Source organism: Gnatocerus cornutus, chromosome 4 (genome assembly GCF_029298725.1).
Source record: "Gnatocerus cornutus isolate USDA-ARS CGAHR chromosome 4, icGnaCorn1.1, whole genome shotgun sequence".
Taxonomy (NCBI): domain Eukaryota; kingdom Metazoa; phylum Arthropoda; class Insecta; order Coleoptera; family Tenebrionidae; genus Gnatocerus; species Gnatocerus cornutus.
Genome location: NC_142236.1, coordinates 463,466 through 490,258, shown reverse-complemented (window position 1 = coordinate 490,258; position 26,793 = coordinate 463,466). Strand labels below are relative to the sequence as shown.

The following is a 26,793-nucleotide window of genomic DNA, read 5'->3' as shown; positions in this document are numbered from 1 at the left end:
TGATTCCGAATACTTGATGTCTTCTTCACCACAACATCCTCCTTGGCCGCCACTTTCACATCACTATCCTTGTTAATTTCGACCACAACTTCAGCTTGATCTCACGTCCCATCTTTCACACTCTCCACCGCATCGCTAAGTTCCTGTCTCTTAACAACTCTTGGAAGAGTCTCAGCGTGCTCGAAATCCGTGCAAGTGTGCATAAGAGTGAAAGGAAGCTTCAGAGAAACCTCTCCACCCATTACGCTAACTAACAACTTAATCTTGACGTAATACGAGACGTAAATAGCGAAGACGTTGCGCTCGTCTGGGTTATTCGTCGTGGCGGTGACTGTGGACGCTAAACTGGTGCCTTGTTTGGTGTACGAGTCCTCAAGAGCGATCCAGTTCTTGGTGGAGCTCTTCACCGGGAGGAGAGTAAAGGTGTGGTCGTAAGTGGTGTTGGCTGTTATTGGACAGTTGTCTTTGGAGTTGATCATGGCGACGACGTTCTTGAATTTGCCGTTAGAAAACATGCAGACGTCGACGTGTTGGACCACGAAAACCTACAAGCAACAAACGTTAGAATCATTGAACTGAACGGAAATACAAACAATTGTGGATAATTTCAATTGCCGCCACCCACCGAAATGAAAATCAATACAATCTTCGCGTTTTAAAATTAGCGACTTGCCCCACAGCGATTTTATCTCCCAGACGTGCCAATTGACCCATCTCATTGTCTGGAGGCATTAAATAAATTAAAATTTCCCCAATTCGTGTCTTTGCGTTTATACTAGCTACTTAAGGGAGTCAGTGTTCTCATTTAACGACAAGCAGCACATTACCTTAATCCGTCTGATTGTTTTGTTGCTGTGATTTTTTATGTGAACATGAACGTGCATCTCTTCGCCATGGGAATAAATCGCCTTGTCCAACGATGCAAGCAAATGCACTTTGCCTTCACTTAAAAGAAAAGGTTTTTCAACTTGTGCGCTGGGCGGCGGGACGCCGGCGAGATACGCCGCCAAACTGGGACGTTTGCCGCCGCACAGGGAGCGGAAATGGTCCTGAATATGTTCCTGAAATCAAATTGAAAGAGAATCGGAACTGACAAGGTGGAAAGAAATTAAATCATTTTTTTCTTTGTGACTCCTTAATTTACGTTTGATCATTTCATTTAAATATCTGAGTTTATCTCATTATTTTTTCTTTCGTACAAGTGGACGATTGATTTGCCTGCATAAAAAGTGAATCCATTAATATAACAGAATTCTCCACTCTTTCGAGGAAATTGACTTGGCTGCATTCGATTGAATTTAAACGACTTTAGTAGAGATTAGAGAGGAGAATGTAGCGCTCGTAATTAATGCAACGCCAAGTTTCTTTCAGTTTTATTTTCTTAAAACTCAGATTTGTAAATTTAACAAGCATGTAATCCGCTTACGAATTGGCCCGGCGCATCCACCATATTTGAATAAATTGTTCGCTAAACCGATAGTACATGCCAGTGATGGTTTATCCCCATTCTTTTAATTTATTCAGATCATCCAACGGGATTATCCCGCTATCCTGCTCACTTTTGCATATTAAATGCAAGATTAAAACACAGAGCAACGATGTAAAACTCCCACTTGTAAATTACAATTTTAAAATTAATTAAAATCCACCTACACTTGAAGTCATGAGTCACAAGATGAGGTTCTTAAAACGGACGATCCGATTAAATCCCTTTTAAACACCAAAAGGAAGCTCAAAACGTAAAACGGAAAATTTAAAACGATTATTTGAACAAGGCTTGACACTGTTCATGTTTGGAGAGCAAACTTTTCTCGCACGAACTATAAAGACGATTCGATTAATTTTTAATTCGCGCAGATTCTGCATCACTTTTGCTTGTTTGCTTATTGGTAGGTGTGAAACTCATCAATCAAAAACTTTGCGCCGATCCGAAGATCCATTAACAATTCTATAGACTCGCGGACTTTGATACTCAAGTTTCTCTTTCATGTTTCGGTTATTAGGGCCCTTTTTACCGTCTTTATAACTAGAATTGACGAAAAGGGAAATAAAACTACCCCGAGAACTTTATATTTTATGTTGAAAGTCATCGTCTTGAAAGGTCGAAAAGCAAGAATTTTATGAAGGTTTAACGTCATTCATGCGACTTACTTAGGGCGTCGACCACATTTTCTTTTTACTGTTTTGTTTATCATATCTTGAGTGGAAGGACCAAGTTGAGATAAAAAAAACGTGATTTAAGTGGCTTAACATTGAAATGAAATCAAAAATTCGAAAGTGAATAATGGGGCGGAGCGCTTAGAAAGCTTTGTAAACAATCGCGTTTAACGGTGTAACTGTATAGCTTTGCACTGTTGACTCTGCCAAGTTTCAAAACACTTTGACGCGAATATTTGTTTAGGTTTTTGATTGCTTGTAACCTGAGATCTGTCGCCTTTAACTAATTAAAACGTTTTAATAACAATCCAGATCACTTCAACGAAGATTTCTTCTCTCATTTTTACTTATTCGAGACCCGGAAACTCGGTGATTTCCACGTCAGTTGTTGTATTATTACAGAGCTAGCAAAACGACGAAATGAAAGGAACCGTGCTCTCCTGCACCACCTACATCTTTTCTCATTAGTTATTTATATGAATACATTTCGCGTAGTTTCCACGGAAAATCACAACCGGTGGAAATTCGAAATTTGAGGGAAGAATTCGCTACTAGTTGTAATTGTTATCCGCCCCAATTTGACCAAAAAACATGTTCAAAGTTACCTCATTATCGGCCTCCATTGAGTCGTTGCTTTGCGGGTTTCGGCTCGGTGAATCCTGAAATTTAGGTGAGTTTTCATCCCCTTCATCCATGTTATCGTCAGTGGGCTTATCCGCTCTCTCTTCCACATCCATCCCATTTGTGATGGTTTCCCCAAAGGAAACGTGTGTTGTCTCTCGGTTTTCGCCTAAAGAGATTCGCCGATTACACAACCGCCACCAATTACCAATCACATACTTTCGTTCTTTTCATTTTGATACTCCACTTGGAGGTAGCGACTCTTGGCAGGTGTGTGCGAGGGCGTCTCGTGCTGCTCCAACCCAATCTCCATTGACCTCGCCTTGCTTTGTTGCTCCTTGGGAAATTTGGCCTCCAGAGGAGCGCTTTTGCATCCAAACAACGTCTTCTTGGTCCTGAGAAAATTACCGGAGTTATAGAGGTGAGGCGATGGAGGCGCATAAGCTCGTTGCACCACTCTAATTCCCATGCGAACTGTTGTCTTGCGATGAAATTTCTCGTCGGCACGATCAGCTGGAATTGGAGATGAAATTTTATTCGGGCAACTTCATCAAAGTTTTTTCGCAATTGATTGAAATAATTTGACACAAACAAGCTGCAAACTTGTTCGGAATTAATTCCGGTTCAACGGACCATAAACTGTTGACATCTTAACGAAGAGTAATTATTAATTTTGTCTCGTGATGGGGATGAGGCCGTCATATACCGCCGACGTGTTCTAAATTAGATTGTTCGCCACAGCCCATCTCCTGCTTTACCAGCTTTGATTTCCCATCTGGTAATTGAATGGAATAACGGAAATGTGAAGAGTTTGATTAACGGAAAGCGAGACCCCGACATATTGTATTCAATACAAGATCATTTTAATAGAATCGGAGAGTGATGCATTATTCATAACGACGAAATAGATTTTCTTCCACGTTGGGGCCACGCAGATTTAACGTTATTATTCCGGTTGCGGTGGATAATGGACTTTTTCGAGAATTTGGAAGCCAGGAAATAGTCCAGGCAAAATAGACACAACAATTTCAAAAGCGAGGAATAATTTTTATAAGCTGATTTTTTGTGTGGACGTTTATTTTATTGTTTCTAAAAATGATAAATGTGATAAATGTCACTGGTGATTCCAATGGCAAAAATTCTTATTATGAAATTTGCAACACCTATCATGTGAGCCACAAAATTTTTGTTTAGGGTAGGCCATGAAAGAGAGAGACAAACATAGAAGTCATGTCGGAGTGAAATTTTGTTTTTGATATAACTTCAATTTTTTGATGAAATATGTAACATTACGAGGTGCAAATAAGGGAAAATGTATCGTGTGTCTTTCCAGACTCAATAGTGTATTGAAAACTAATTGAAATTAAATCAAATGACAAATGTCAAACTACTGTCAAATTTTTTCTCGACTTACGTAAATTTTGTCAAAGCCTACCCTAAATAAAAATTTTGTGGATCACACGTTATCGATGGGGACTTTTAACAATTTGTTTAGAACAATAAAATGAAGGTCCAACCAAAAAATCAGCCTTATGCGAATTATTCCGCCTGGACTAAAATGGCGATACGCGGAAGATAGAATTAGCCTACACCAACATTGCTATTAATTCCTCGTATGTCATTCCAGTGTTTCGCCATTAAAGGACCACTATATCATTTTGTAAGCAGAATAGCCGGATCCGGGCGGAGAGATCGAAATTTATGGCCAGTTTCTCTTATGGATTTTCCATATAGTTTAAATCCATTCCGGTCCTTATAAAGAATAAAACTCGATCAATAACAAACCAAACTAATGTTGTTAAACATGAAATTAATTAATACCTGACAAGTTCAGTCAATATTTCATTGTTACAACCACAATAATTAACCCATTTATCGCAGTATTAAACAGACTGTTACAAATGCAAGAACGAATGATGCAAAGGCAAAAACACGAGCCAAAAATGCGTTAAAGATCCAATAAAAGTTAATTAAATTGCACCGTTCCCGAAATCTTTCTTTTCTGTCTGAAATTTTCATCACCGGTATCATATTCTTCCGGAAACCCTTTTAAAGCAACAGCTTTATATTTTATTACCGATTTAATATTCTTTTCAATGGAAATTTCGCCGGAAAAATTGGTATTTATAAAGCGGGATAAGCGCGCCGCTATGAAATCGCGAGTTAATTAAATAACTAACGGGTTTTTCTAACAGTTCCTTTTGTTTAATTTTAGTGAATTTAGTCCGTTTTATTAACCCTTTTGATGTCGAAATAAAAGGAATCCGCTAAAATAAAACCTCTTAAGATCATTATGTCTTGCATGCATTAAATACCTTTTTCATGGAGAACCTTCCATTTCCCTGCTCTCTATATTTAGCTAAAGGGTCGATCGATTGCTTTGACATTTCACTTAACATCGTTTGCAATTTCTATTAATTGAAGTAACTGGTTTATTCCATGTAGGTAGTTCCCGGAGGATGTCGAAAATGTGATTTTATTAAATAAAACTGTTGGGAACTTTGCGCATGTGTTTTAATAATTTAACTTGAATTTTGGTGTCATAGTTCTAGTTTGCGGTTTGAAAATCAAGTAACGACGCAAACTTTATCAATTATCAGTCAAATGTGTGTATAACACAGTTGGTTCAGGAGTTCGCCAACTTTATTCTCGTTGTATTGGATGCCGCTATATAGTTTTCCCTCAAAGGTGACTTGCACTAAGAAAAACCCTCCAACAATTCAAACGAATCTCAGAAATCTCTCCATCAACATTCCCCCGGTCTTCAGGTATTCGATGCACCTAACTCCATTAAAATTTCCATTACATGCATCAAAGTTCATGGAACAATAACAGAGACACACTCACCCAAACCCCATTTTGACGTTAAAGTCGTTTTATCGTAATACAGTAGTGACCTACTTCCACAATCGATTCAACTGTTGAATGGTTATTGACAGCGTCTTTTTTCACTTACCCACGTACGCTCTGATGTCATAACTGGTACCGATGGGCGCCCCATTGTACTCTTTCGCTGGTACTAACTGAACACTGGGTGGTGCTAAAGGAGTTATCTCCATACTGAACGGGTAAGCGTTGCTTCCTAAGCGTTTCAGCAACGCGTCCTGAAACAAGAAAATCGTGGTGTAATTAAGAGTTTTCCGACTGAAAATGTATTAAATTGCATCGCTGAAACTATTTACTGGGTAAATTAAAATTTCACACGGGGCGTTTGCGTGACGGAAGAGCTACATTTTCATTAACTGAAACGTGGGAGCAAAAAATCATACAACTGTTAATTATTACTATTGAAGAGTTAATTAAAAACTCTCGTTGAAGTAATTTTATTTTAGTTTGAAAAAATTGGTAGTGGTGCACGGTTCTCCTAGATTTTATCTGTCTAATTTAAAGGAGAAGGAACACCATTCTTGCGAGTTTTATTCGTCAAAGGACGAACCAAAAATTTTTAACTTTTTTTATTAAAATTCGTACTTTGTTAATTTCTAAGATATTACAATAAAATTTGGGGAAGCTACTATTTCTAAAGTGTCCATTAACTGTGCCAAAATGCAAAATTTTGGAACAAGAAATATTAGACCTCTAGAAGTGCCCTTTCGAGGAAAATAAATTAAGTACAACCCTGTCATTTCGTAATTTCTAAAATTCCGTTCTGGCCAGAAAGCGGTTCCGCCCTGCTTTCGAATCAACCAGTACAAGTTTGCACAGAAAAACGCGAATAAAGAAGTAAAAACTCGAACGAAACTGTGTAATTAAATGTGTTAAATTTCAAGTCTGAGACACAAATAAACGAGATTAATAGTTCGAGACAGAAATAAAGAAAATCTTTATTTTCCCGTCAAGTTGCTTTATATCCGCAATTAATCAACAAAACTCTAGATTTTAATCAGTGCGTTAAGTATAGCGAGCCAATAGGCGTCAATTATAGGTTATTGATCACCCACTTCGGGTGTTGAATTGTCCTTTGTTGGACAAGTTAGTAGGTCACTTGGAAAGTTTGTAAATCCACTGCACATCCTGGATTAGCCGCACGCATGATTACAGTCAAATCAAGATCTTCGTTATGTTAAAATTGGTGTTAAGGCCATGTTCTCTTATGGGGAATGCCATGTAAAGTTCTGGGAAGTTTTCAGACTTAGTTTCATAGGTATCAATTTCGTTCAAAAACTCATCTGTTTGTAATACAATTACAATTCTGTAACGATTGGCCGAAACAAAAAAATAATTTAAAAAAAATTCGGCAAGTTATAATAGTTTAATAATTCGGAATTTTCCATAAATTCCATAAAATAGAACCTGTTCAAAATATCAAGTTTTTTCTTCGACCAAATTGTAGAGAATAAACTTGTGATGACATTGATAAAAAAAATTCTTAAATTACGTAAAAAATGATTTAGTTATCTTCCCAGAACGATTACACGTTTTTGAATCTCGTATCGAAATATGATTTACGACTTACGTCTTAAGGGTAGATTTACGACTTACGTCTTAAGGGTAGATTTACGACTGTACCACAGATTACATTATTTGGGGATCCGACCATCTGACCATAGCACAGACAAGCTGTTTGAATCGAGTTCAGAAATTTTATATTTTATAAATATAGGATGCGCAAATTACGGTCACTCCCTTAACTTAAAAGATAAAAATTTGCAATATTGCATACGCTTACGGTTGATCAAGTTCCACAACCTAACGCAAAAATTTGTTTTTACCACGGTTCGATTGGCGTCGCGACGCCTATGAAGTGTACTTTTTAGCGATTTAATAATAACGCTGGTTTATCAAGTTACTTTTTAAAATAATGACGGGCAGTGAGTGAGAAACTACGTTTACACCAAATTTTCACAAGTCACTTGATTCATTTGTATGAAGGTCAATTTTGACGCGAACGTATTGCTAGACGAAGTGATAAGTGACAAGAAAGAAAAGACAAATTTCAAATGCAAAAGACAAAGACGGCTATATTTTAGCACTGCCGATTTATTTATCGTTTTGAGAAACAAAATCGCACCCATAGTTTCAAACCTTGACGTTATGAATTTGAAAATTAACTTAATAAAATAACATTTTTCTTTAATTTTTTATTTCAAAATTTTTTCTTTTAAATTAAAGACGATTTTGGGGGTGACCACAAAATGACTGTAATCCCTAAACCTTGAATCATACATAAAATTCACAAATTTATACCCATTATAAAGTAACCCAGAAGGTATAGTTCAGCCAAGTTGGCCTGAGCCACCATAAAATCATAAAAATTAGACGACAACCGCACCCGGACAGTTTGCGGTATTTTGTCATTTATGACAAGCATCTGGCCTGTTTAGGGATGCTGTTCTTATCGCAGGGTGCAAACTTGAGCAAATAAACCCTCATTATGTGCACTTGAGAATCTTTTGAAGCTGTCCCGTTGCGGTAGCCCGGAAATTTTTATGCTTTTATGGTGGCTCAGACCAACTTGGCTGAACTATATAAGGCTATATTGCACTAATAAAAATTTTGACCGTCAATTATCATCTCTTTTGTACCCTTATCGGCAAGCGCGGGGGCCCAACAATAAATCATGGTTTGCCTGAACTAACCAGAACCGGCTTAAAATATTTTACTAATCATAAAATTAGGATTTATCTGCGGTGCTTAATTTACCATTTATTACATTCTTTAAGAAAAACAATAAAAATGTGGGTAATCTAGAATTAATAATAATCTCTTTGTCCAAGTTTGATGTAATTCATGCACATGTTTCCATAATTTTTAAATATTATTAAGCCGGGACTGGTCGAAGTGACCAAAGTAAGCGCTGCGGTATAGCCTTATACCTTCTGGGTTACTTTATACTGTTCCAATTCTTCTAACGTTTTTATGGCACACAGTCCTCATTACCGCAAAGATTATGAGGGTTCTCAAAAGTGCAAGCAACCCCATTGTAAATCATTTTCAGGTACCCGAAAGTGGTCAAGAACGAATTTGGGACAAGGCCGGGTTTAGAATAAGAATTAAATCGGAATTAAAGTAAACGCAATTAAATGTTTGTTCTTTTTAATTAATTAGATTGAAATCAATCGCTGTCGCTTTTAGTGAGATTTTCATTGCCGCCGCTTTCTTCCAAATTAATCACAAATTTGGGAAAATTAGGCGACACATAACTGTCCTCAACTTGTTAAACATGTTTAAAACAGTTTCTCCACAAATCGGGTCCAATTTTGGCGGCTTCTGTTCGAATAATGTCCACCACGTTCGAGCTTAAATGTAGAAACTTGCTCATCTTCCGAATCGATCTCTTCAAAGAGCTCCAAATTAATTCGATGGGGTTCAGAACACAGTAATAAGGAGGCAGTCGAAGCACTATGTGGCTTTGTTCCTTTGCCCATTCGTCATTTTAAAATTTTTTTGAAACATCCAAATCTTTAATTTACTACTTAGTAAGAATCAAAAGTGTAAATGCAGGTATAAATCAATCATATATGTGTCTATTTAATTATCATATCATCGCCCGCAAAATGAATCACAAAAAAAATTAATCGGAAAATCAAAAATAAATTTGTTGCATATTATTACTGTTTGGTCTGCAACAGAATTAAACAGAATTTGTCGATGCAATATTTTTATGCATCCGGTCCTGTTAAAACCTTTCTGGACGGTCGAAATCGCAATTTATGAGGGGTATTGTGGGGGTTATTAGCTTTTCTAAAGGGCCCCACAAACCTCGTTCTTGCACGACGTGTTTGAACGACGGTTTCGACGGTTGGAACGAAACGGTCGGAAAAACCGAGGTCTGTGGGTAAAACTGTCGGTTCAACACGACGGTTTTTGCCCACAGACCTCGGTTTTTCCGACCGTTTCGTTCCAACCGTCGAAACCGTCGTTCAAACACGTCGTGCAAGAACGAGGTTTGTGGGGCCCTTAATACCACACTTTCGGATCACAAGAAAAATGTGCTTCGAAATTACCCCGTTGTAAATTTTTACGCCCAAAACCGTTCTATCCCTCAACTATTGTGTCTACCCAAACAGATAAAGAGACTGTTATAAAATCTCCGAGTCCCGCACTTCTTGACAGGTATATGACAAGATCTGAAAACTGAGTTGGGCGAAACGTTTAACATGGCCTTAACTGAAGATTTCCTCCACTCTCTTGAGACGGCGGGCTCGCCTATTCAACATGCAAGAAAACTGTCTCAGTAATTTATATTTTCGAGCCGTTTACTTGTCCCCGGAGACAAAGCTGATTGGAATAGGAAAGAAAATATAAACCTCGTTGAGAACTAACCGAGACCCCAGTCCTGGCCATGTTTATTTAAAAAAAATCGATATTCTCTCCATGCCCGGAGATAAACCGGAAAAGTTTGATTTACGTTTTAGTTCCCGCTCGCGTCTAATCACTAAAAGACACAACTCGACTTTTAGCAAATTGTTGAAACCGGAAAGGTGAATTATGAGCTGCAGCAGATGGTGGCGCTTTTTGAATAAAATAATTGAGAAAGTTTCCTCTTCTTGGCTTCGATACTCTCGGCGTCATGAATACGAATATTCGAGGAATGCCGACAACTCAATTATGGCCAGTTCACTAACGAAGAAACTGAGAGAAACACAATAGAACGGTGGATTATTACCGCTTGGATTTAATGGAATACAAACAGAGCCGCAGAAACCGAAAGTGAATTCGCAGGGCCAAAAAAGGCGGTTTTAGACCAGACGACGCGTCAATACTGACGGGGGTAATTAAAAGCGACGCCAGGAAACACAATCTGGGATCAAAAAAGGAATTTCGAGCAACTGGTTGTTTCATTTTTAATACGGACGCGGAAATAGACAATGTTGTTTCAAAATTACATTACCTGAAATAACATCCCAAAGTTGTTTACCAATCAGCGAAGAAAAATCCCCCGTTCTGCGTATCATACAACATTGATACTCAACAAGAAATTCTATTCTCTGCACATGTCGAAAACACATCTCATAATTATTAATATTTTTTGCCTCCAGACTTGTGCACGTGCTCTGTTTATTATATAAAAATCTATTTTCATTATCCCTAAAAACGGTAATAACTTCAGTCGGTATGAAAACAAATTATTCGCGAAAGTTTTGTCAGGTCTTAACATTTTTATTGTTTCACGTATAAAAAGCGATGACAAGTCTGAAACTTCTCCCAACAAAAAGTTTTAATTAAGAAATCTGCGTATTTGTCTTGAAAGACTGTCAACTTTGTCACCGCGAAAGAAAACTGAGGCTTTCAGCGTTGCTAAATTTATTATAATTAAATATGGAAGGAGGTTTCGACGCCGTGATTGGAGACTTGTTTTTGTTGAGGATTTTCAAATTTTCTACCAGCTTAACTTTCAGTTGATTTGCTAGATTTAGCTCCGCCAGTTGTGATATTTCTCAAATAATCTGACAGCTGTTATTCTGGTTATTTTGAGCAGATTAAAGGACTAAAGCGTTCTGGAAATAACAGGACTACAAGCAACAAATAATAGATCGTTCGGAGACTATAAAAACGCCCGGAAGATACGATTGATGGATTTATTTGTTTGTTTTTCGTGTTTGATTTGAAGCTTTTAAATGATCCGATTGTCTTTCGTGATTGTAATTCTCTCATTTTTTGGAGTAAAATTATCTGACACATAAATATACATTGTACAATTAAAGCGTTCAGTTTCAATGCTCGCGTGGCAGAAATAATATTTATTTTCTATTCCGTTGGTTTGTATTGCTATTTGTTTTATTCTGTATAATTATAAAATTTCTGTGGGTATAAGGCTATATACCTACACGTTTAACCAAAACAAAAGCCAATCTCCATAAACAAACAAACTTTCTATAATTGTAAATGAGATAACAGAGACTTTATGCCTTCATAACCGGGTAATTCTAATATAAAAATCAACTTTTTTCGGCCTACTATGCAATTTTGTCGATTTTGAGCCCAAACTGATAGGTCATTCGTTTGTTTGTTACGTTTGGGAGTGGTTGAAAGAAAAAGCGGTGGTTGAAACGACTCATGAATGAAGTAATTGGTCCAGTTGCGCCCGGTTAATTTACGAATCAAAGTCTAATGATTAAGTAGATTAGTAGAATTGATTTAATTAATTAACAACTCCCTCTGTCTAGTCCATCGAGTCCTTTTTGTTTTAACTCAATTTGAAGTCTCTTGGCACCTCATTTCGAATTCTAAGAACGAAGAGGCTTCGACAGATCTAAGAAATCTAAAGCAACGATAAAATCAATAGAAATTTCCGAAATTTCGAAGAGATTCCGTACCATTTTCAATTCAATTCGTTCCATTTTGCTCGTTTCCGCCTCCAATAAAATCCGTTATGAATTACAATTAATTCCGCCGCCTCATTGAAAAATATGGTTCCGCTAAAAGCCATTAAAACAACGCCGCAGGCGCTAAACCCATCGTCCCCTTTTCCTGACGATAATTCCGCCCGATTTGCGAATATAATGCACTTACGAAAACATCAAGCTTGAAAAATTTACCTGTAATGGCGTGTTACCTTCGGGAGTTTGCGACGCGGGATGTGGGGGATACAACTGTGCCAGACACATGATGGCTTCATTGCAGAATTTCAAACCCATCACTTCTTCATCTTCTCGACCATATCTGGAAAATTCAAGGGAAAAATAACGATTTTCTTTGAATTGTTCTTAATGTGGATGACACTCGAGAACGTGACCTCAATGATAAGCAGAAAAATTGAAACGTCAACCGGAAATTCCGCATTGATTTCATGCGAGAAAGGGATAAGAATTCACCCTCGATTCATAGAGGCGAGCACGATTTTTGGATACAATGGGATCAGCGGATGAGAAATTGATCTCGGGCTATTGTCGACAAATTTTTTGAATTTTGTTACTCTTGTAATTGGTTTAATTATGATGTTATCTACTTAGACAAGATTCCATCTCCATTACTCTCGGTGTGACGGCAGCAATTTCCCCCAGAGGACATACTCGGAATAAAACATGGAACAAAGTTTGATTCTTGGAAATTTCATTGACTTTACTCAGGAAAATTACAGGAATTTCGTTAAATTGTTCCGAACGAAGTGGAATCTTTTTGTAAAGTTATTTTCTAAATGTTTATTGATTTGTTCTTATTAACAGCATTCCGAAACCCTTGGAAATTATGCCAGTTTGACGAGGATAACATAGATCCCTTCAACTGATCAAAATTAATCAATTTCTACCCTATTTACTCCAATTAGTAACCACAGAAAGCTACTGCGGATGACAGTGATACATTGATTGAATTACATTTTGTTTTCCTTGTTAAATTAATACTTAAATAAATAATTCCAAGTCCAGGCAAAATAGACACAAAAATTTCAAAAGCTGGAAATTATTTGCATAAGGCTGATTTTTTATGTGGACATTCATTTTATTTTTATTTAACTAAAAAAGTTACGCGGTGGTAAATGTCAAAGAAAACAAATATTTGCAAATCAAACTAGGAAAGTTATGGAATTTTATAGAATCTGGTGGAAATTTGGTTCGGTCCTAAAATAAAAAATTCTAAAATTGCTTTTTCTTGCTCTAAAATTTTGAAATTTGGTGAAATGATACCGTTAATTATAACGTCGACAAATTTCATTCATTTAATGTTTAAATTGTTAAAGTTACGTAATTTTAGAGAAAATAGTGGCTTTTTTTATTCTTCCGAAAAACAGAAATTTCTAAAATTGTTCTTTCTTGCTCTAATATTTTGGCTTTTAGCCAATTAATAAACGTGTCGAAAGTAATAACTGCTTTAATTTTGATTGTATTGACGTTAAAATTACCAAAATTACGGAATTTTATAGTAAAGAAAGGGAAAATTTGGTTTATCTTCTTAATAATTTTTTTTTAAATTGCTCCTTCTTGCTCAAATATTTTAGTATTCGGCACTGTTAGTAAACGTGTCAAAAGTAGGAACTAATTCAATTTTGATTGTCTTGGCGTTAAAACTACCAAAATTACGGAAAAATTTTACATTTTATTCAGAACAATAAAATAATTATAATTATTCCGAGATTCATGTTTTTTTTGCCTGAACTAAATACAAAGTTTTAAAAAACGTAAAGAATCGAATTCGCTGAAGCAGCGTCCAATGACTCTCTTAATTAATCTCTAATTCTCAATTAGTTCCTTCTTCTGATTAATATCAGAGTTTAATTAAAACTGTGCTTGATTGTTATTCCCACATCCTCTTAAACAAATCTGAATTATTCATTCCAGAAATCCGATAAATCTCCAGTGAATAGTTTGGTATATTTAACGCTTGTATAATCGCCTCATGTAAACATTGTAACACTATCGATTAGAACAAGTCTTGTATTACAACGTTAAATGATAACCAAACAATTAACTTTACTAAGATAACAGTTTGTTTTTACATATGGTAAGAAATCAATACAGGTGGTAAAATCAATATCATTTTTACCTGAACGTGAGTGTGACCTGCCCGTAAACTTTCCGGTTCTCCACAAACTCTGGGTCAACCAGCAGGACTCCTTGGAGTCTATCGATCTTTCCAGCAGACACCACCAAATCACGGGAGCTCAAATACATAGTTAGCTTGTTATTAGGGGAAGACTTTTTGAAGACTCTGCAACAAGCAAACAAATTTCAGTTAATCATGACAAAGGCTCTCCTAATGGACCTTTGAAGCTGAAGAAAATAATCAGTTTAGTTGTGTTGCGTGAGCTCGCTTTATCTGATTAAGCCCACTTCTATAAATTTGTTAATCTTTATTCTTTCGTCCCGGATTACAAGGTCTTACAACTGAACAGACCTAGAGTGACAGGTAATCTAGCAGTAATCTGCTATGTTTTGGAGTTATGGAAGGCTTTAACAAAAGAATTTTGAGGGGGAATTGAGGTCGTGAATAAAACAAGGCCGGGATCGATCTAGACTGGACATTGGCTCGACTTTATTTAGATTTATTCACTGGTTTTGGTAAATAAATAAATAGATATCAGCTACTTTCAATAACTACAGATTTCATGCGCAGTTTGTAGATTACTAAATAAATATTTAATAGAAAGCTCGCAGCACGTGTAGACACCTAATTCTCTAAGCGCCGTATTAAAATGAAACAAGCTCTAAAATTTCAGAGCATTTCATCTTAACAACAGCTTAAATTTAACAGGTTTTGCTGGAAAATTGCTGCTGTCAGTCTTGAAAGCGGTTTATGGTCAGTATTGTTAGTTTAATAGCCAGTTTAATAAGTTTGAAAGTTTGAAACAACATAAATATTAAGACTTAATACTTTGTGTACAAAAAGAATTTATTCCGGCGCATCCACCATTTTCTTTTGTAATGAGAGCCACCAAGCAACGAATCCAATGTGTTTAAATAAAAATATAGATCTAACTACCATTTTAAAATATAAAATTGAGTAGTTTATCTGAAATAGACCCATGAGAATTTAATATTTTATTCCAATTTACAATTTTTCCGTAATTTTGGTAGTTTTAACACCAAAACAATTAAAATTGAAGTAGTTAGTACTTTTGACACGTTTGTTAGCAGTGCCAAATGCCAAAATATTTGAGCAAAAAAGAGCAAATTTAGAAATATTTAAGAACTAAAATTTCCCTCTCTTTACTATAAAATTGAACGAACAATTTTAGAATTTTTTTTGACATAAACGAAAATTTTCCTTTTTTTTCTATTAAATTCTGTATCTTTGGTACTTTTAATCTTACCTGAATTATAGGTAAATGAGTCTAAATTGTACGATTTCAACAAAGATATACATAAAATCCATCCTGTTTTGCCTGGCCTAGAAACTAAGCCTAATTACTTTCGAAAAAACTAGTGCCTGCCCCGAATAATTTCCGCGAAATTACGATTATTTACCCCGCGGCATGTCAACTGGAAAATTGCCTCTAATTGAGATTGTTAGCTTTCTTTGGAAATATTTCCTGACGTACTTAATTAAGACTTAAGAGCGCGCTTGAATAGAATCAGATAATTTATGAATAAAACATTAGCGAATAATTTGAAATATTCAAGGCTGCTTAAATCGGAAGGCGAGTTATTTAATCACATTTTTTTACGCTTAATTAACGGAGTGTCCTAACATTGGATTTTCTCGCTCGAGAAACTTTTGTTGTGAGATGACGACGAGTTAAGTGCTTCCATGGTTGCGCAAATAAAGGTAAAAAGAAATGATTTTATGCCACTTCAGAGATATGATGTGAAGCTCCAGATGATTTAGAATCGAGGTTTCATTAAATTTTCATTTGGACTTGTACGGGCGAACAATATAGCGGTTTTTATAGCGCTGGGATTTGCTTTATTTTTACCTTCAAGGTAACGTCATGTCTTCACTTTTACCAACATCGTTTCTATCGGTTCCTCCACTTTCCAAGATAATAGTTACAGTCTGATAATCTCAATGTTTAAAGAGGGTTGGATTTTAAAACTCCTTGGAGGAAAGTTTGGCTTTAAACATCGAAGGCGGAAAAGTTTGCTCCTTGGGGCTTCAGTTTGTTACAAGTTTCTTTATCTATAAAACATTTTTGTGTGTGGTAGCGCCGAATTTTGCAAGAGTTAAAAGTGGTGGATGCGCCGCCTCGTTATGTCACTCATAAAATTTGATAGATCGCCTATATATGCCCAAATTTCATTAGATATGCAAAGACCATGTAATCAGCAAGTCGAGTCTTCGTGGTTACATAAACGTACAAAGACGCACTTTGAAATGGGGAGCACCCGATCAATATATCAGGTTTAACAATACACAAAGACTGAAAGATTAATAGTGACAACGAGAAGATTAGTAGTTTATTTTTTAATAATAATAATAGAAATCGTTTGGTTTTACGAGTTGCTCTACATCTTTAGTGGATATTAAATTGTAAGTAAACTAACGTAATAAACATGAGACCATTTCCGATAAGCTGAAACATAACATTTAATGCCCCTCTGTATAATTTGAATATTAATTAAACCAGCGCTCAAAGCTTTCTCGTGTAATTTCACCCTGTCAGCCAAGAGTCTATTTTTTCTCCCAAAAACGACTGATTCCTTTCCTTGCAAATCAACAAAAATTAAACGTACATGTTCCCACTAAACGATTCCGCCATGGGATAAAAGCAATTCCATTTTATAAATTGTGTTTACGTCGAAGCGTACTTTGTACAAAACCAGCTTTTATGCGCCTTGTTTTCTATACTTAACCAAGTTACATCTCTGGGGAAGCACAAAGAGCTAAAGAGCATATTTAATTAATGACACTAGGTCCTGAAAAAAATATAAGCAAATGAGGGGGGAAAAATGCGTTTTGTTGAATAAATTGAGTTGGTGCTGTTAAACTCGATGGAAATGTATATGTTGACTTTTCATTACAAGTGGAGTGAGCATCGATCCGCTTGTATCACTCTAAGAAGCACTCAAGGTAATGTAGGACACTTGAGTTAAATCGTGACACCTTGTATTATGTGTGCAGTTTTCGAAATTGGGTTTATCATTTAATGGAAGATTTTATGGGCTGGGATCAAATCGTTGCATTCGTAACCACACCAGAGCAAAGTTCTTCGACTTCTTAAGGTCCCAGTTTAAATTCTTTGATCTTTAGAGTTTTTTTCATGATTATTTGAATTTTCTTACAATTTTGCAGCATTCTCCAGATATTTCAGGATTCTTCAAAGCTGCAATTTGTTACATAGATAAGTTACATTAAAATAAACGAATTTCTCTAAAAATTTAGCTAATTTCGTGCAGATTTCTGCTGTTTTCTCGCCATTCAGCTGTTGACTCTTGATAAAACTGGTGTTTTTGTAGATTTCAAGCTGTTCTTTGCGAATCTAAGCCAGAAAACGGCGAGAATTTGCGAAAATTTGTCGTTTAGCATCGAAATAAGCGAATTTTTCTAAGAATTTTGCTGATTTCGTTCAGATTTCTGCTGTTTTATTGCCATTCAGCCGTTGAATCTTGATAAAAATTGGTGATTTTGTAGATTTCGAGCTCTTCTTTGCAAATTCAAGCCAGAGAACGGCAAGAATCTGCCAGAAATAATCATTTAGCATCGAAATAAGCAAATTTTTCTAAGAATTTTGCAGATTTCAGGTGTTTTCTCGCGATTCAGCCGTTGAATCTTTAAAAACTAGTGATTTTGTAGATTTCGAGCTCTTTTTTGCGAATCCGAGCAAGAAAACGTCGAGAATCTGCTAGAAATCGTCGTTTAACATCGAAATAAGCGGATTTTTCTATGAATTTTGCTGCAGATCTGCTGTTTTCTTGCGATTCAGCCGATAAAAACAGGTGGTTTAGATTGCAATGTTTACCCAAAATCACAAATTCTAAAATTTTTGTTGTAAATTTTCAATGTAATGTGTTTGTTACCATTTTAAGCAGGAGTCGCATTTGGGAGGAATTTCACTTCACTTGGAACATTTTTAAGGACACGCACATAAAATTACGCAAATAAAAATTCGCAAATGTCAAACTCTGGGCTCTGGGGGATTAAACGGTGCCAACCTTGTCATCTTAAAATTTCCAAAGTTAATTTATCAAGAATTCTACCTTAAACAAAGAAATAACTATAAAAGTGGACAGTTGCGACAATAACCAACTGTGTACTTTATTTTGCATGGAGCGAATTTACCAATTTACGATGAAGTATCAATAGGATTTAAATCAGATAAGGTAAATACCTATAAAAGGTACATGTCAATTTTGATTAATAGATGGCTCTAGAAATGAAATCTTTATTTGAAATTTGGCGCCTACAAAACTATTTGCGAAAAAAAGACCTTTTTTGCTTAGTGACTAACCGCTCTAACATGGCTCCCCTTAATGACATCCCTTAAATCATCCGCAAAACAAATTGCCGCTCTAAACTCGCCGACAAACAAAATAGAAAAAGAGATTCAAAGATTGCAATCTAAATATAAAAATTTCTATGTATTCATGTGACCTAGTTGTTCAGAAAACAAAAACAAAGACTTAAAATTCCAGTTAAACCGAACAGTTGTAGAAATTGTTGCTTTAACCGCTTTCGGAATAATAATAAAACAATTTATGACAACTTTATTGAGATTATTAAAAAAATGTTGGCTCAACAAAACTTGTGGGTTAAAATCCGGTACGTTTCAAGGGAATTTATCGAATTTGCCTAAGTGTAGTTTCACAAATAAACGCAAAGTTCGTAATGTTAGTTCCAAGTTTGAACCTTTTGTTCGACGTTAACGAGAAAATTGTTCCAGCAAATGGTTGTGATAACGCTTTTAGAGCAGTAATATGCTATTATTGTAGTTAAAAGCCCAATAAGACAAATATGGCGATAAATAAGAGGTAAAAACAGAAAAATCTCACCTTTGTGAACTCAGAGAGTCTCCGCTTTGTTCCGCTCGATTCCCACTGCGAAAGAGAAAAACACACATCAAACGATTGGGAAATTCAATTTTCGCACATAGAGATTTAAGTTTTACTCTCAATATTAAAGACTGAATAAATAGAGGAGGTCATGTCGTAAACATGCGTATTTCTCATCAGAAAAAAAGCACTAGATCGATCATATTGCTTTGGGGACATTGAATGATTCCCTGGTGAGGGTGCTTTACGACCGATATTGCAATAAAAGACAGCGACATCAACAATATTTGCGTTCGGAGCGATCGAAGACGCAATAGACGACAATGGAAAGTTGCCGGGAATATTCTAAATCATCCCAGAGATGGCTACAATGGAATTTCTTGGCCTAATTTTATCTCCGGAACGACGGAAATGCGACGCTTGATTTCGCCGGAATTTCCCAGAAAAATTCGCTCGCATTATTTTTAATTTTGATGACGAAAATGGTGGAGGCGCCGGGTCTGAAAAATTGTGTTTGCACCTCCTCCATTTAATGAAACATCGTTACTTATAGACGTGGATTTTAGTTTTTAATTACCTCTCAGTGGCGGCGGGCGTTTCGGCCGAATCTTCGTTAGTCATCGTAGTAAAACCGCAGAAAAAGCACCGTTTTCTTCACTTAATAACAGAAATTGTTCTCAGGACGATGAAATTCCTTGAGCGTAGCCACAGAACCTGGAAAAACGAAATTAAATTTCATTTGGAGTGCTTGCACTTATTGAAAAAAATGTAAACGAATTTGTACTCTCCGCGGACTTAATCACTTAATTTTTTATTATTTGCGGAAAAACGACCCCGTTAACAGAAGGCGGCTTTAAAACGTTACGCCATGTCAATTTCAGATGATTTATTGCGGAATGATGAAACGAGCTTTTTAATATCGCAGACTGAATAATTTTCGAATGAAAATTGGAAATTTTAATCTAACTTTTACATTTTCAATGCGGGTATTAATGCGTTCCACGGTGTGCATATGTGATTTGGACATTAAAAAGTTTGCTTGGTGAGGGAATTGTTGCTCATTTATGCACGCTGGTGTAAAAGCCTCTCCGGAATTAATAATCTTTATTTAGAAAATATGGCGGAGAGACGAGGTTCCTTTTACAATTTATTTAGAGGCTTCTTTGAATAACTCAGGCTGATTTAAAATCTCGGATTCCACTGCAAATTCTCGAGTAAGACAAAAAATTCAGAAGGCTGATTTTTTTGTGTGGACGATCATTTTATTGTTTCCAACAAAATAACAAAAGTCCCTACCTATAGGTGTGCTGTTAAAAAAATTACGCGCTGGTAAATGTCAAAGAAAACAAATATTTGCAAATTGAGGAAGCATTGAGTGAACTTCTGCAAATTCTTTTGCTTGGTACTTATTTTCTTCAAGAACTTCTTCTAGTTTTTGAAACTCCTCAAAAGAACAAGAAAAATTTTATGTGTATCTTTGTTGAAATCGCACAATTTAGACTCATTTACCTAAGATTCAGGTAAGATGAATCGCGGCAATTACCACATACTGTTGAGAAATAAAACTTAACTTTTTCACTCAAAATTAAAACTATAACTCTTTTCCCTGTTAAAACAATTACTTTTCACTAGTTTATTTGAAATAAATAAAGACACAGTTTTAATTGTCTTCAAAACTTTATTTTAGTATTTATGCCTGTCTTCAGCAACAATCAGCAATAATAAAGTTGGTCATTACCAATATTTAAAATTGGTAATGCACAACATTTTTAACCATTTTGTCACTGTAAAATCCTTTAGAGTTCTTAAAAGCAAAAATGGTTTTCGACCACTGACGATAAAACTAGCAAAGTTACGGAATTTTATAGAAACTGGTGGAAATTTAGTTCGGTCCCAAAATAAAAAATTTTAAAATTGCTTTTTTTTTGCTCTAAAATTTTGAAATTTTATGGAGTTGATAAGCGTACAGTAAATTATAACATCGACAAATTTTATTAATTTAGTGTTTAAATTGTCAAAGTTACGTAATTTTAAAGAAAATAGTGGCGTTTTTTATTGTTCCGAAAAACAAAAATTTCTAAAATTGGTTTTTCTTTCTCTAATATTTTGGCATTTAGCACAATTAATAAACGTGTCAAAAGTAATAACTGCTCTAACTTTGATTGTCTTGGCTTCAAATTACTAAATTTACAAAATTTTATAATAAATGGAAGGAAATTTTGGTTTATTCTCTCATAAAAATTTCTAAAATTGCTCCTTCTTGCTCTAAAATTTTGACATTAAGTAAAGTTAATAAGTGTGTTGTAAATTATAGTGTCGACAAATTTTATTGTTTTAGCTTTTAAACTGGCAATGTTACGTAATTTTTTAGAAAATGCTGACTTTTTTAATCTTCCTTATAGTAAAAATTTCTAAATTTGCTGTTTCTTGTTTTAATATTTTGGCATTTGGCACAGTTAATAAACATGTTAAAAGTAGTAAATGGTCTAATTTTTATTGTATTAGCGTTAAAACTAACAAAGATACGAAATTCAATAGAATAAAGAAGAAAATTTTCTTTAAAAAAAATTCTAAAATTGCTTTGTCTTGCTCTAACAATTTGACATGTGACACAGTAAATAAAAATACCAAAAATAGTAACTACCCTAATTTTGATTGTCTTAAAATTAAAATTACCAAAATTACGGAATTTTAGAGTAAATAGAGGGAGAATTTGGTTTATTCTTTAAAAAAAAATAAAAATTGCTTTATCTTGTTCCAATATTTTAAAATTTGGCACACTTAATAAACATGTCGAATGTAGCAATTTGCCCAATTTTTATTGAATTGGTGTTAAAACTTCCAAAAATACGGAATTCAATAGAAAAAAAAAATTCGTTTTTATCATCTCAAAAGAAATTCTAAAATTGTTCTTTCTTGCTCTAAAATTTTGACATTTAGTAAAGTTAATAAGTGTGTTGTAAATTACAGTGTCGAGAAATTTTATTGTTTTAGCGTTTAAACTGGCAAAGTTACATAATTTTTTCGAAAATGATGACATTTTTTTAATCTTCCTAAGAGTAAAACTTTCTAAATTTGCTCTTTCTTGTTCTAATACTTTGGCATTTGACACAGTTAATAAACATGTTAAAAGTAGTTAATAGTCCAATTTTTATTGTATTGGCGTTAAAACTACCAAAAAATTCAAAAAAAGGAAAATTTTCAAAAATCATGTCAAAAAAAATTCTAAAATTGTTCTTTCTGGCTTTAATATTTTTACATTTGGCACAGTAAATAAACATGCCAAAAAGAATATCTACCTCAATTTTGATTATTGTGACGTTAAAATTACCAATTACAATTACGGAATTTTAGAATAAACAGAGGGAAATTTTGGTTTACTTTCTTAAAAAAAATTCTAATGTTGCTCTTTCTTGCTTTAATATTTTGGCATTTACCACAGTTAATAAACATGTCGAATGTAGCATTTAGTCCAATTTTTATTGAGTTGGCGTTAAAACTGCCAAAGTTACGGAATTCAACAGAAAAAATAAAGAAAAAATTTGGTGTATCATCAATAAAAATTTCTAAAATTTTTCTTTGTTGCTCCAATATTTTAGCATTTCGCCCAGTAAATAAACATGTCAAAAATAGTAACAACTTCAATTATGATTGCCTTGACGTTAAAATTACAAAAATTACGAAATTTTATAGTAAATAGAGGAAAATTTTGGCTTTTCCTCTTAATATATATTTTTTTAATTGCTCCTTCTTGCTCAAATATTTTGGCATTTGGCACTGTTAATAAACGTGTCAAAAGTAGTAACTATTTCAATTTTGATTGTCTTGGCGTTAAAACTACTAAAATTACGGAAAAATGGCAAAAGAATTGTTTTCATTGACATTTACCGCCGCGTAACTTTTTTAGCAGCACACCTATATACATATAGGGACATTTGACATTTTGTTTGATAATAAAATAAACGTCCACACAAAAAATCAGCCTTATGCGAATAATTCCGAGGCTCATGTTTATTTTGCCTGGACTAGAGAGACAAGACTTTTTTTACAATTTATTGATAGGCTTCTTCGTATAACTCAGACTGATTTTAGAATCTCGAACTCATTGCAAACTATCGCTATATTTAAGTTTTCTGCGGTTGCCTGCATCCAAAAACTAATCACAAAGCAAGCTAAAATAGCCACGACAATGTCAGTTTACACTATTGTGAAACTCTGCAGGTTTGAACAGACTTCTAAAAGTAGCCACCCGGAAATTAATTACTCCAAACATTGTGAAACCACGAAAATATCCACACCGATAAACTAATCCCTCTTTAGTTCTGTGATTAATAAAAAAATGCGATTTTATTTGCCCGCCTGGGGTGATTTCCATTTCCATCATCCCTATTTGCGAAATTCATCAAATTTTCCTGAAATGCGCAAAAATTGGTTGTTGATTCCCCGCGACAGGTATAAAATCGGTGATACATCAACATACCTCTCAGTTTGGGTTTCTTGTAGCAACTTAGCTATCTTAATTAGATCGTAGTTAATTCTAGTTGTTTCATCCAACTAATGAATTAAGCTGCAAGTTGCCGATTTCTCGACACGATTTTAATTAGTTGGACTAATTGCACAAATCTATAAACGGGAAAGTAGTTTATAATTTTCTCACATCCAGTAAACACGTTGATTCAGTTGAATTGGTCCAATGTTAAATGCAGCGCGAAACTTTAATTACGCGCTGTTAAACTTTGAATTTAATTTTAAGAAACAAAGAGAAGTGGGTGAAGCCACAAAGGAATTCGTTTTCTGTTTTTCAACGGGTGCTGACGATGATTTGACGTTGTACGAACGCGAGAATCTAGTGAAATATTGTTATTAAACTTTCATTTAATATCAAAATACAAAAAATTTCATAAACTTGAAAACATGAGCTGGAAAATGTAATATCCAACACTTTATTAGAGACTTCAATACCGCAGAGCTGACAATAGGATTTCTGAGTTTGGCAGAGAAAATTTTGTGATGACCGTGTTTGTCTTTTTATAGTTAAATTGTTTCGATTCCGCTGTAATTTCAACGTTGAATTAGAAGTTTTTTTTAGGAACACATCGGCTGTCGTAAATCAACGTTATGAATCATAACTGGTGCTCATTTTAGACAAAATTTTAAGCAGAATCGTCAATAAATAACCGAATTAGAAGCGTTTAAAGTTGCGGGTGATGAACTTAGTGTTCAAAAGGTGTGAAGCTCGATTACTCGCTTAGTTATGAAGCAATATTAAAGTGTTGGTGCTCATTTTGCGCAGAATTTTACGTGAAATTTACTAAAAAAAAGGATTTGTTAAGATCGGTCCAAAAATAACTGAGTTATGAGCGATCAAAGTTTTGAAAATTAAATTTTGGGTTGGAAAATTTTCAAAGCTCTATATCTCCGAAAATACGAAAGATTTTTTGAAACGGTTTTTACCACCGTTTTTCTCTGCTCATTTCACTTTAGAATTCGCCCTCAAAAAACGAAAATTCAATGGTCAATTTTTTGGGTAAAAAAATGTTGCGGCTCAATGAATAAAATTTTTTTTTTAATTTTTCGTTTCTCGGTCGCCCGTCGTAAGCTATTTGCCCTATCGATTTAAGATTTGGCCAGTTGATAGATCTCGAGCTTCTCTTTCGATCTATATATAATTCAAAAATACTAAACGCAGTTTTTACCCTAAAACAGCGTCTTAAAAATTACCTTAAAAACTATTTCGGTGGATATCTCGTTTATTAGTTAAGGAAATTTGAGCTACATGGGCTCATTTTACGCAGAATTTCGCGTTGAATCCAAAAATGTCTTTATTTTTTTGTCGGTTAATTAATAACCGAGCGAAAAAGCGTTTAAAATTTCGAGTAGTCGCCAGAGGGCCAAAATTTTGGAGGTTCGAAAACGATTTTGCTCGATATCTTCGGAATTAAGTCAAATATTAAAAAACTCTTTGCGAAATCGCTTTTCCCGCAATTTTTTAGCCTAGAAATCGTTTTCAGATTTTCCAAAAGTCAAAAGTTGAAGTTTTTCACAAAAATTCACGACTAAAACTATGCCAAATTTCTGATATTAATATCTCGCTTATTTTTTAGAGTAAACTTAAGTTATTTACATTAGTGTAACGCAAAATTTTACGCAGATTTTAAATCTGGGATTTAATTTTAGATCCGACAACAAATAACTGAGTTATGGCCGATCAAAGTTTCGGATAGTTGATTTTCATTTTTTCTCATTTTTCCCAATTTTCAATGTTAAATATCTCGGAAATTATTAGAGATATTGAGATGCGGTTTGCGCCATCGTTTTTCTCGGCTCATTTTACGTTAGAAAATGTGCTTAAAAGCCCAAAATTCGATAGTCGATTTTTCGCAAGAAAAAAATCTGACTCAAACGATGAAAATTTTTCAATTTTTTTATTTTTGACCATAACTCGTAAACTGTTTGTCTGATCGTTTTCAAATTAGACCAGTAGATAGATCTCGAGCTCCTCTTTCGAATGATATATAATACAAAGGTATTAAACGTGTTTTTTACATTGAAAACAGTGATTGAAAATCACCTCAAAATGACCACTTCCAAACAGTTTTTGGCCAATGCTTTGTTTATTTCTTAGGCAAACTCAACAAATTTTGACTCACTGTACGCAGAATGTCACGTTGAATCCAAATCTAAAATTTAAATTCAGATCCGACAACAAATAACTGAGTTATGGCCGTTTGAAGTTTTGGGTTGTCGCCAGAGGGCCTAATTTTTAATGATTCCAAACAATTCCTGCTCAATATCTTGGAAACTATTCTAGATATTTTAATGCGGTTTGCGGCAACGTTTTTCTCGCGATTTTTTATATAAGAAATAGTTTTAGATTTTCCAATAGTCGAAAGTTGCAGTTTTTTGCGAAAATTCATGATTGAAACTATGCCAATTTCTCATATTGATATCTCGCTTATTTGTTAAAGTAAACTTAAGTTATTATACATCAATGTACGCAGAATTTTCTGCAGATTCCAAATCTGAAATTTAAATTCAGATCCGACAACAAATAACCGAGTTATGGCCGATTAAAGTTTCGGAAAGTTAATTTTTATTTTTCAAACTTTTAATATTTGAGCTATCTTATGATTTTAAAGACTCTAAATCTAATTCGTACAATATCTCGTTTATTTACGGAGCAAGATTGCGCTTTACCTAATGAGATAAAAAGATAAAAATCCCTTAATAATTAATTTACGACTAGAATGTTACACCGCATTTTAATAAAATTAAATGTGAATTCAACCGAAACATTGTAAAATATTTATTTAGTTTATTTTGAGCTGAGTTTAAACGGCAAAAAAACTGATTTAATGAGTAATAACGATCGGTGATATTTTCCCAGTTTGTTTATTTACAGCCCCGTAATTAAAACCTCGGCATGAACTTGCGATCGCTAGTTTAAACACCAAAACAAACTCCTGAATTTCTAAATAAACACAAATCGCAAGTTTTCTTTAGACAAAGTACCAACCTTTCCGACTGTCTAAACATTTTAAAATTTGTAACTAATATCACTAGCACTGAGCGGTGATGCGAATTTAGTAATTTTTGGTCTTGTAAGAAATAAAATAAATTTTGAGTGTTTTTTTTCCAAAAGAAGGAAAGAGTCGTGCTTTGGCGGAACCGCTGAAGACCAACGTCATGCGCGCCCGAACTTCACTGA

The 26,793-nt window shown here is 34.7% G+C and overlaps 1 protein-coding gene across 3 annotated transcripts; it reads right to left on the bottom strand.

The window, feature by feature from the left end:
* Positions 1–100: 100 nt before the first annotated feature.
* LOC148175662 (arrestin homolog) lies at positions 101–26,793 on the bottom strand. Of its 3 annotated transcripts, XM_088034369.1 has the most exons (10): positions 26,602–26,793; positions 19,663–19,799; positions 19,086–19,130; positions 14,203–14,367; positions 12,261–12,384; positions 5,735–5,882; positions 2,998–3,291; positions 2,763–2,947; positions 828–1,061; positions 101–545 (listed from the first exon to the last, which is right to left on the bottom strand). In XM_088034369.1, the coding sequence occupies exons 2-10, from the start codon at positions 19,704–19,706 to the stop codon at positions 102–104; spliced, it is 1,683 nt and encodes a 560-aa protein (XP_087890495.1). In that variant the 5' UTR covers positions 19,707–19,799; positions 26,602–26,793; the 3' UTR covers position 101. The 3 variants fall into 3 exon arrangements, with proteins under 3 accessions (XP_087890495.1, XP_087890496.1, XP_087890497.1); XM_088034370.1 differs by lacking the exons at positions 19,086–19,130; positions 19,663–19,799; positions 26,602–26,793 and adding an exon at positions 18,114–18,248; XM_088034371.1 differs by lacking the exons at positions 19,086–19,130; positions 19,663–19,799; positions 26,602–26,793 and having other exon boundaries at positions 12,278–12,384; positions 14,203–14,295.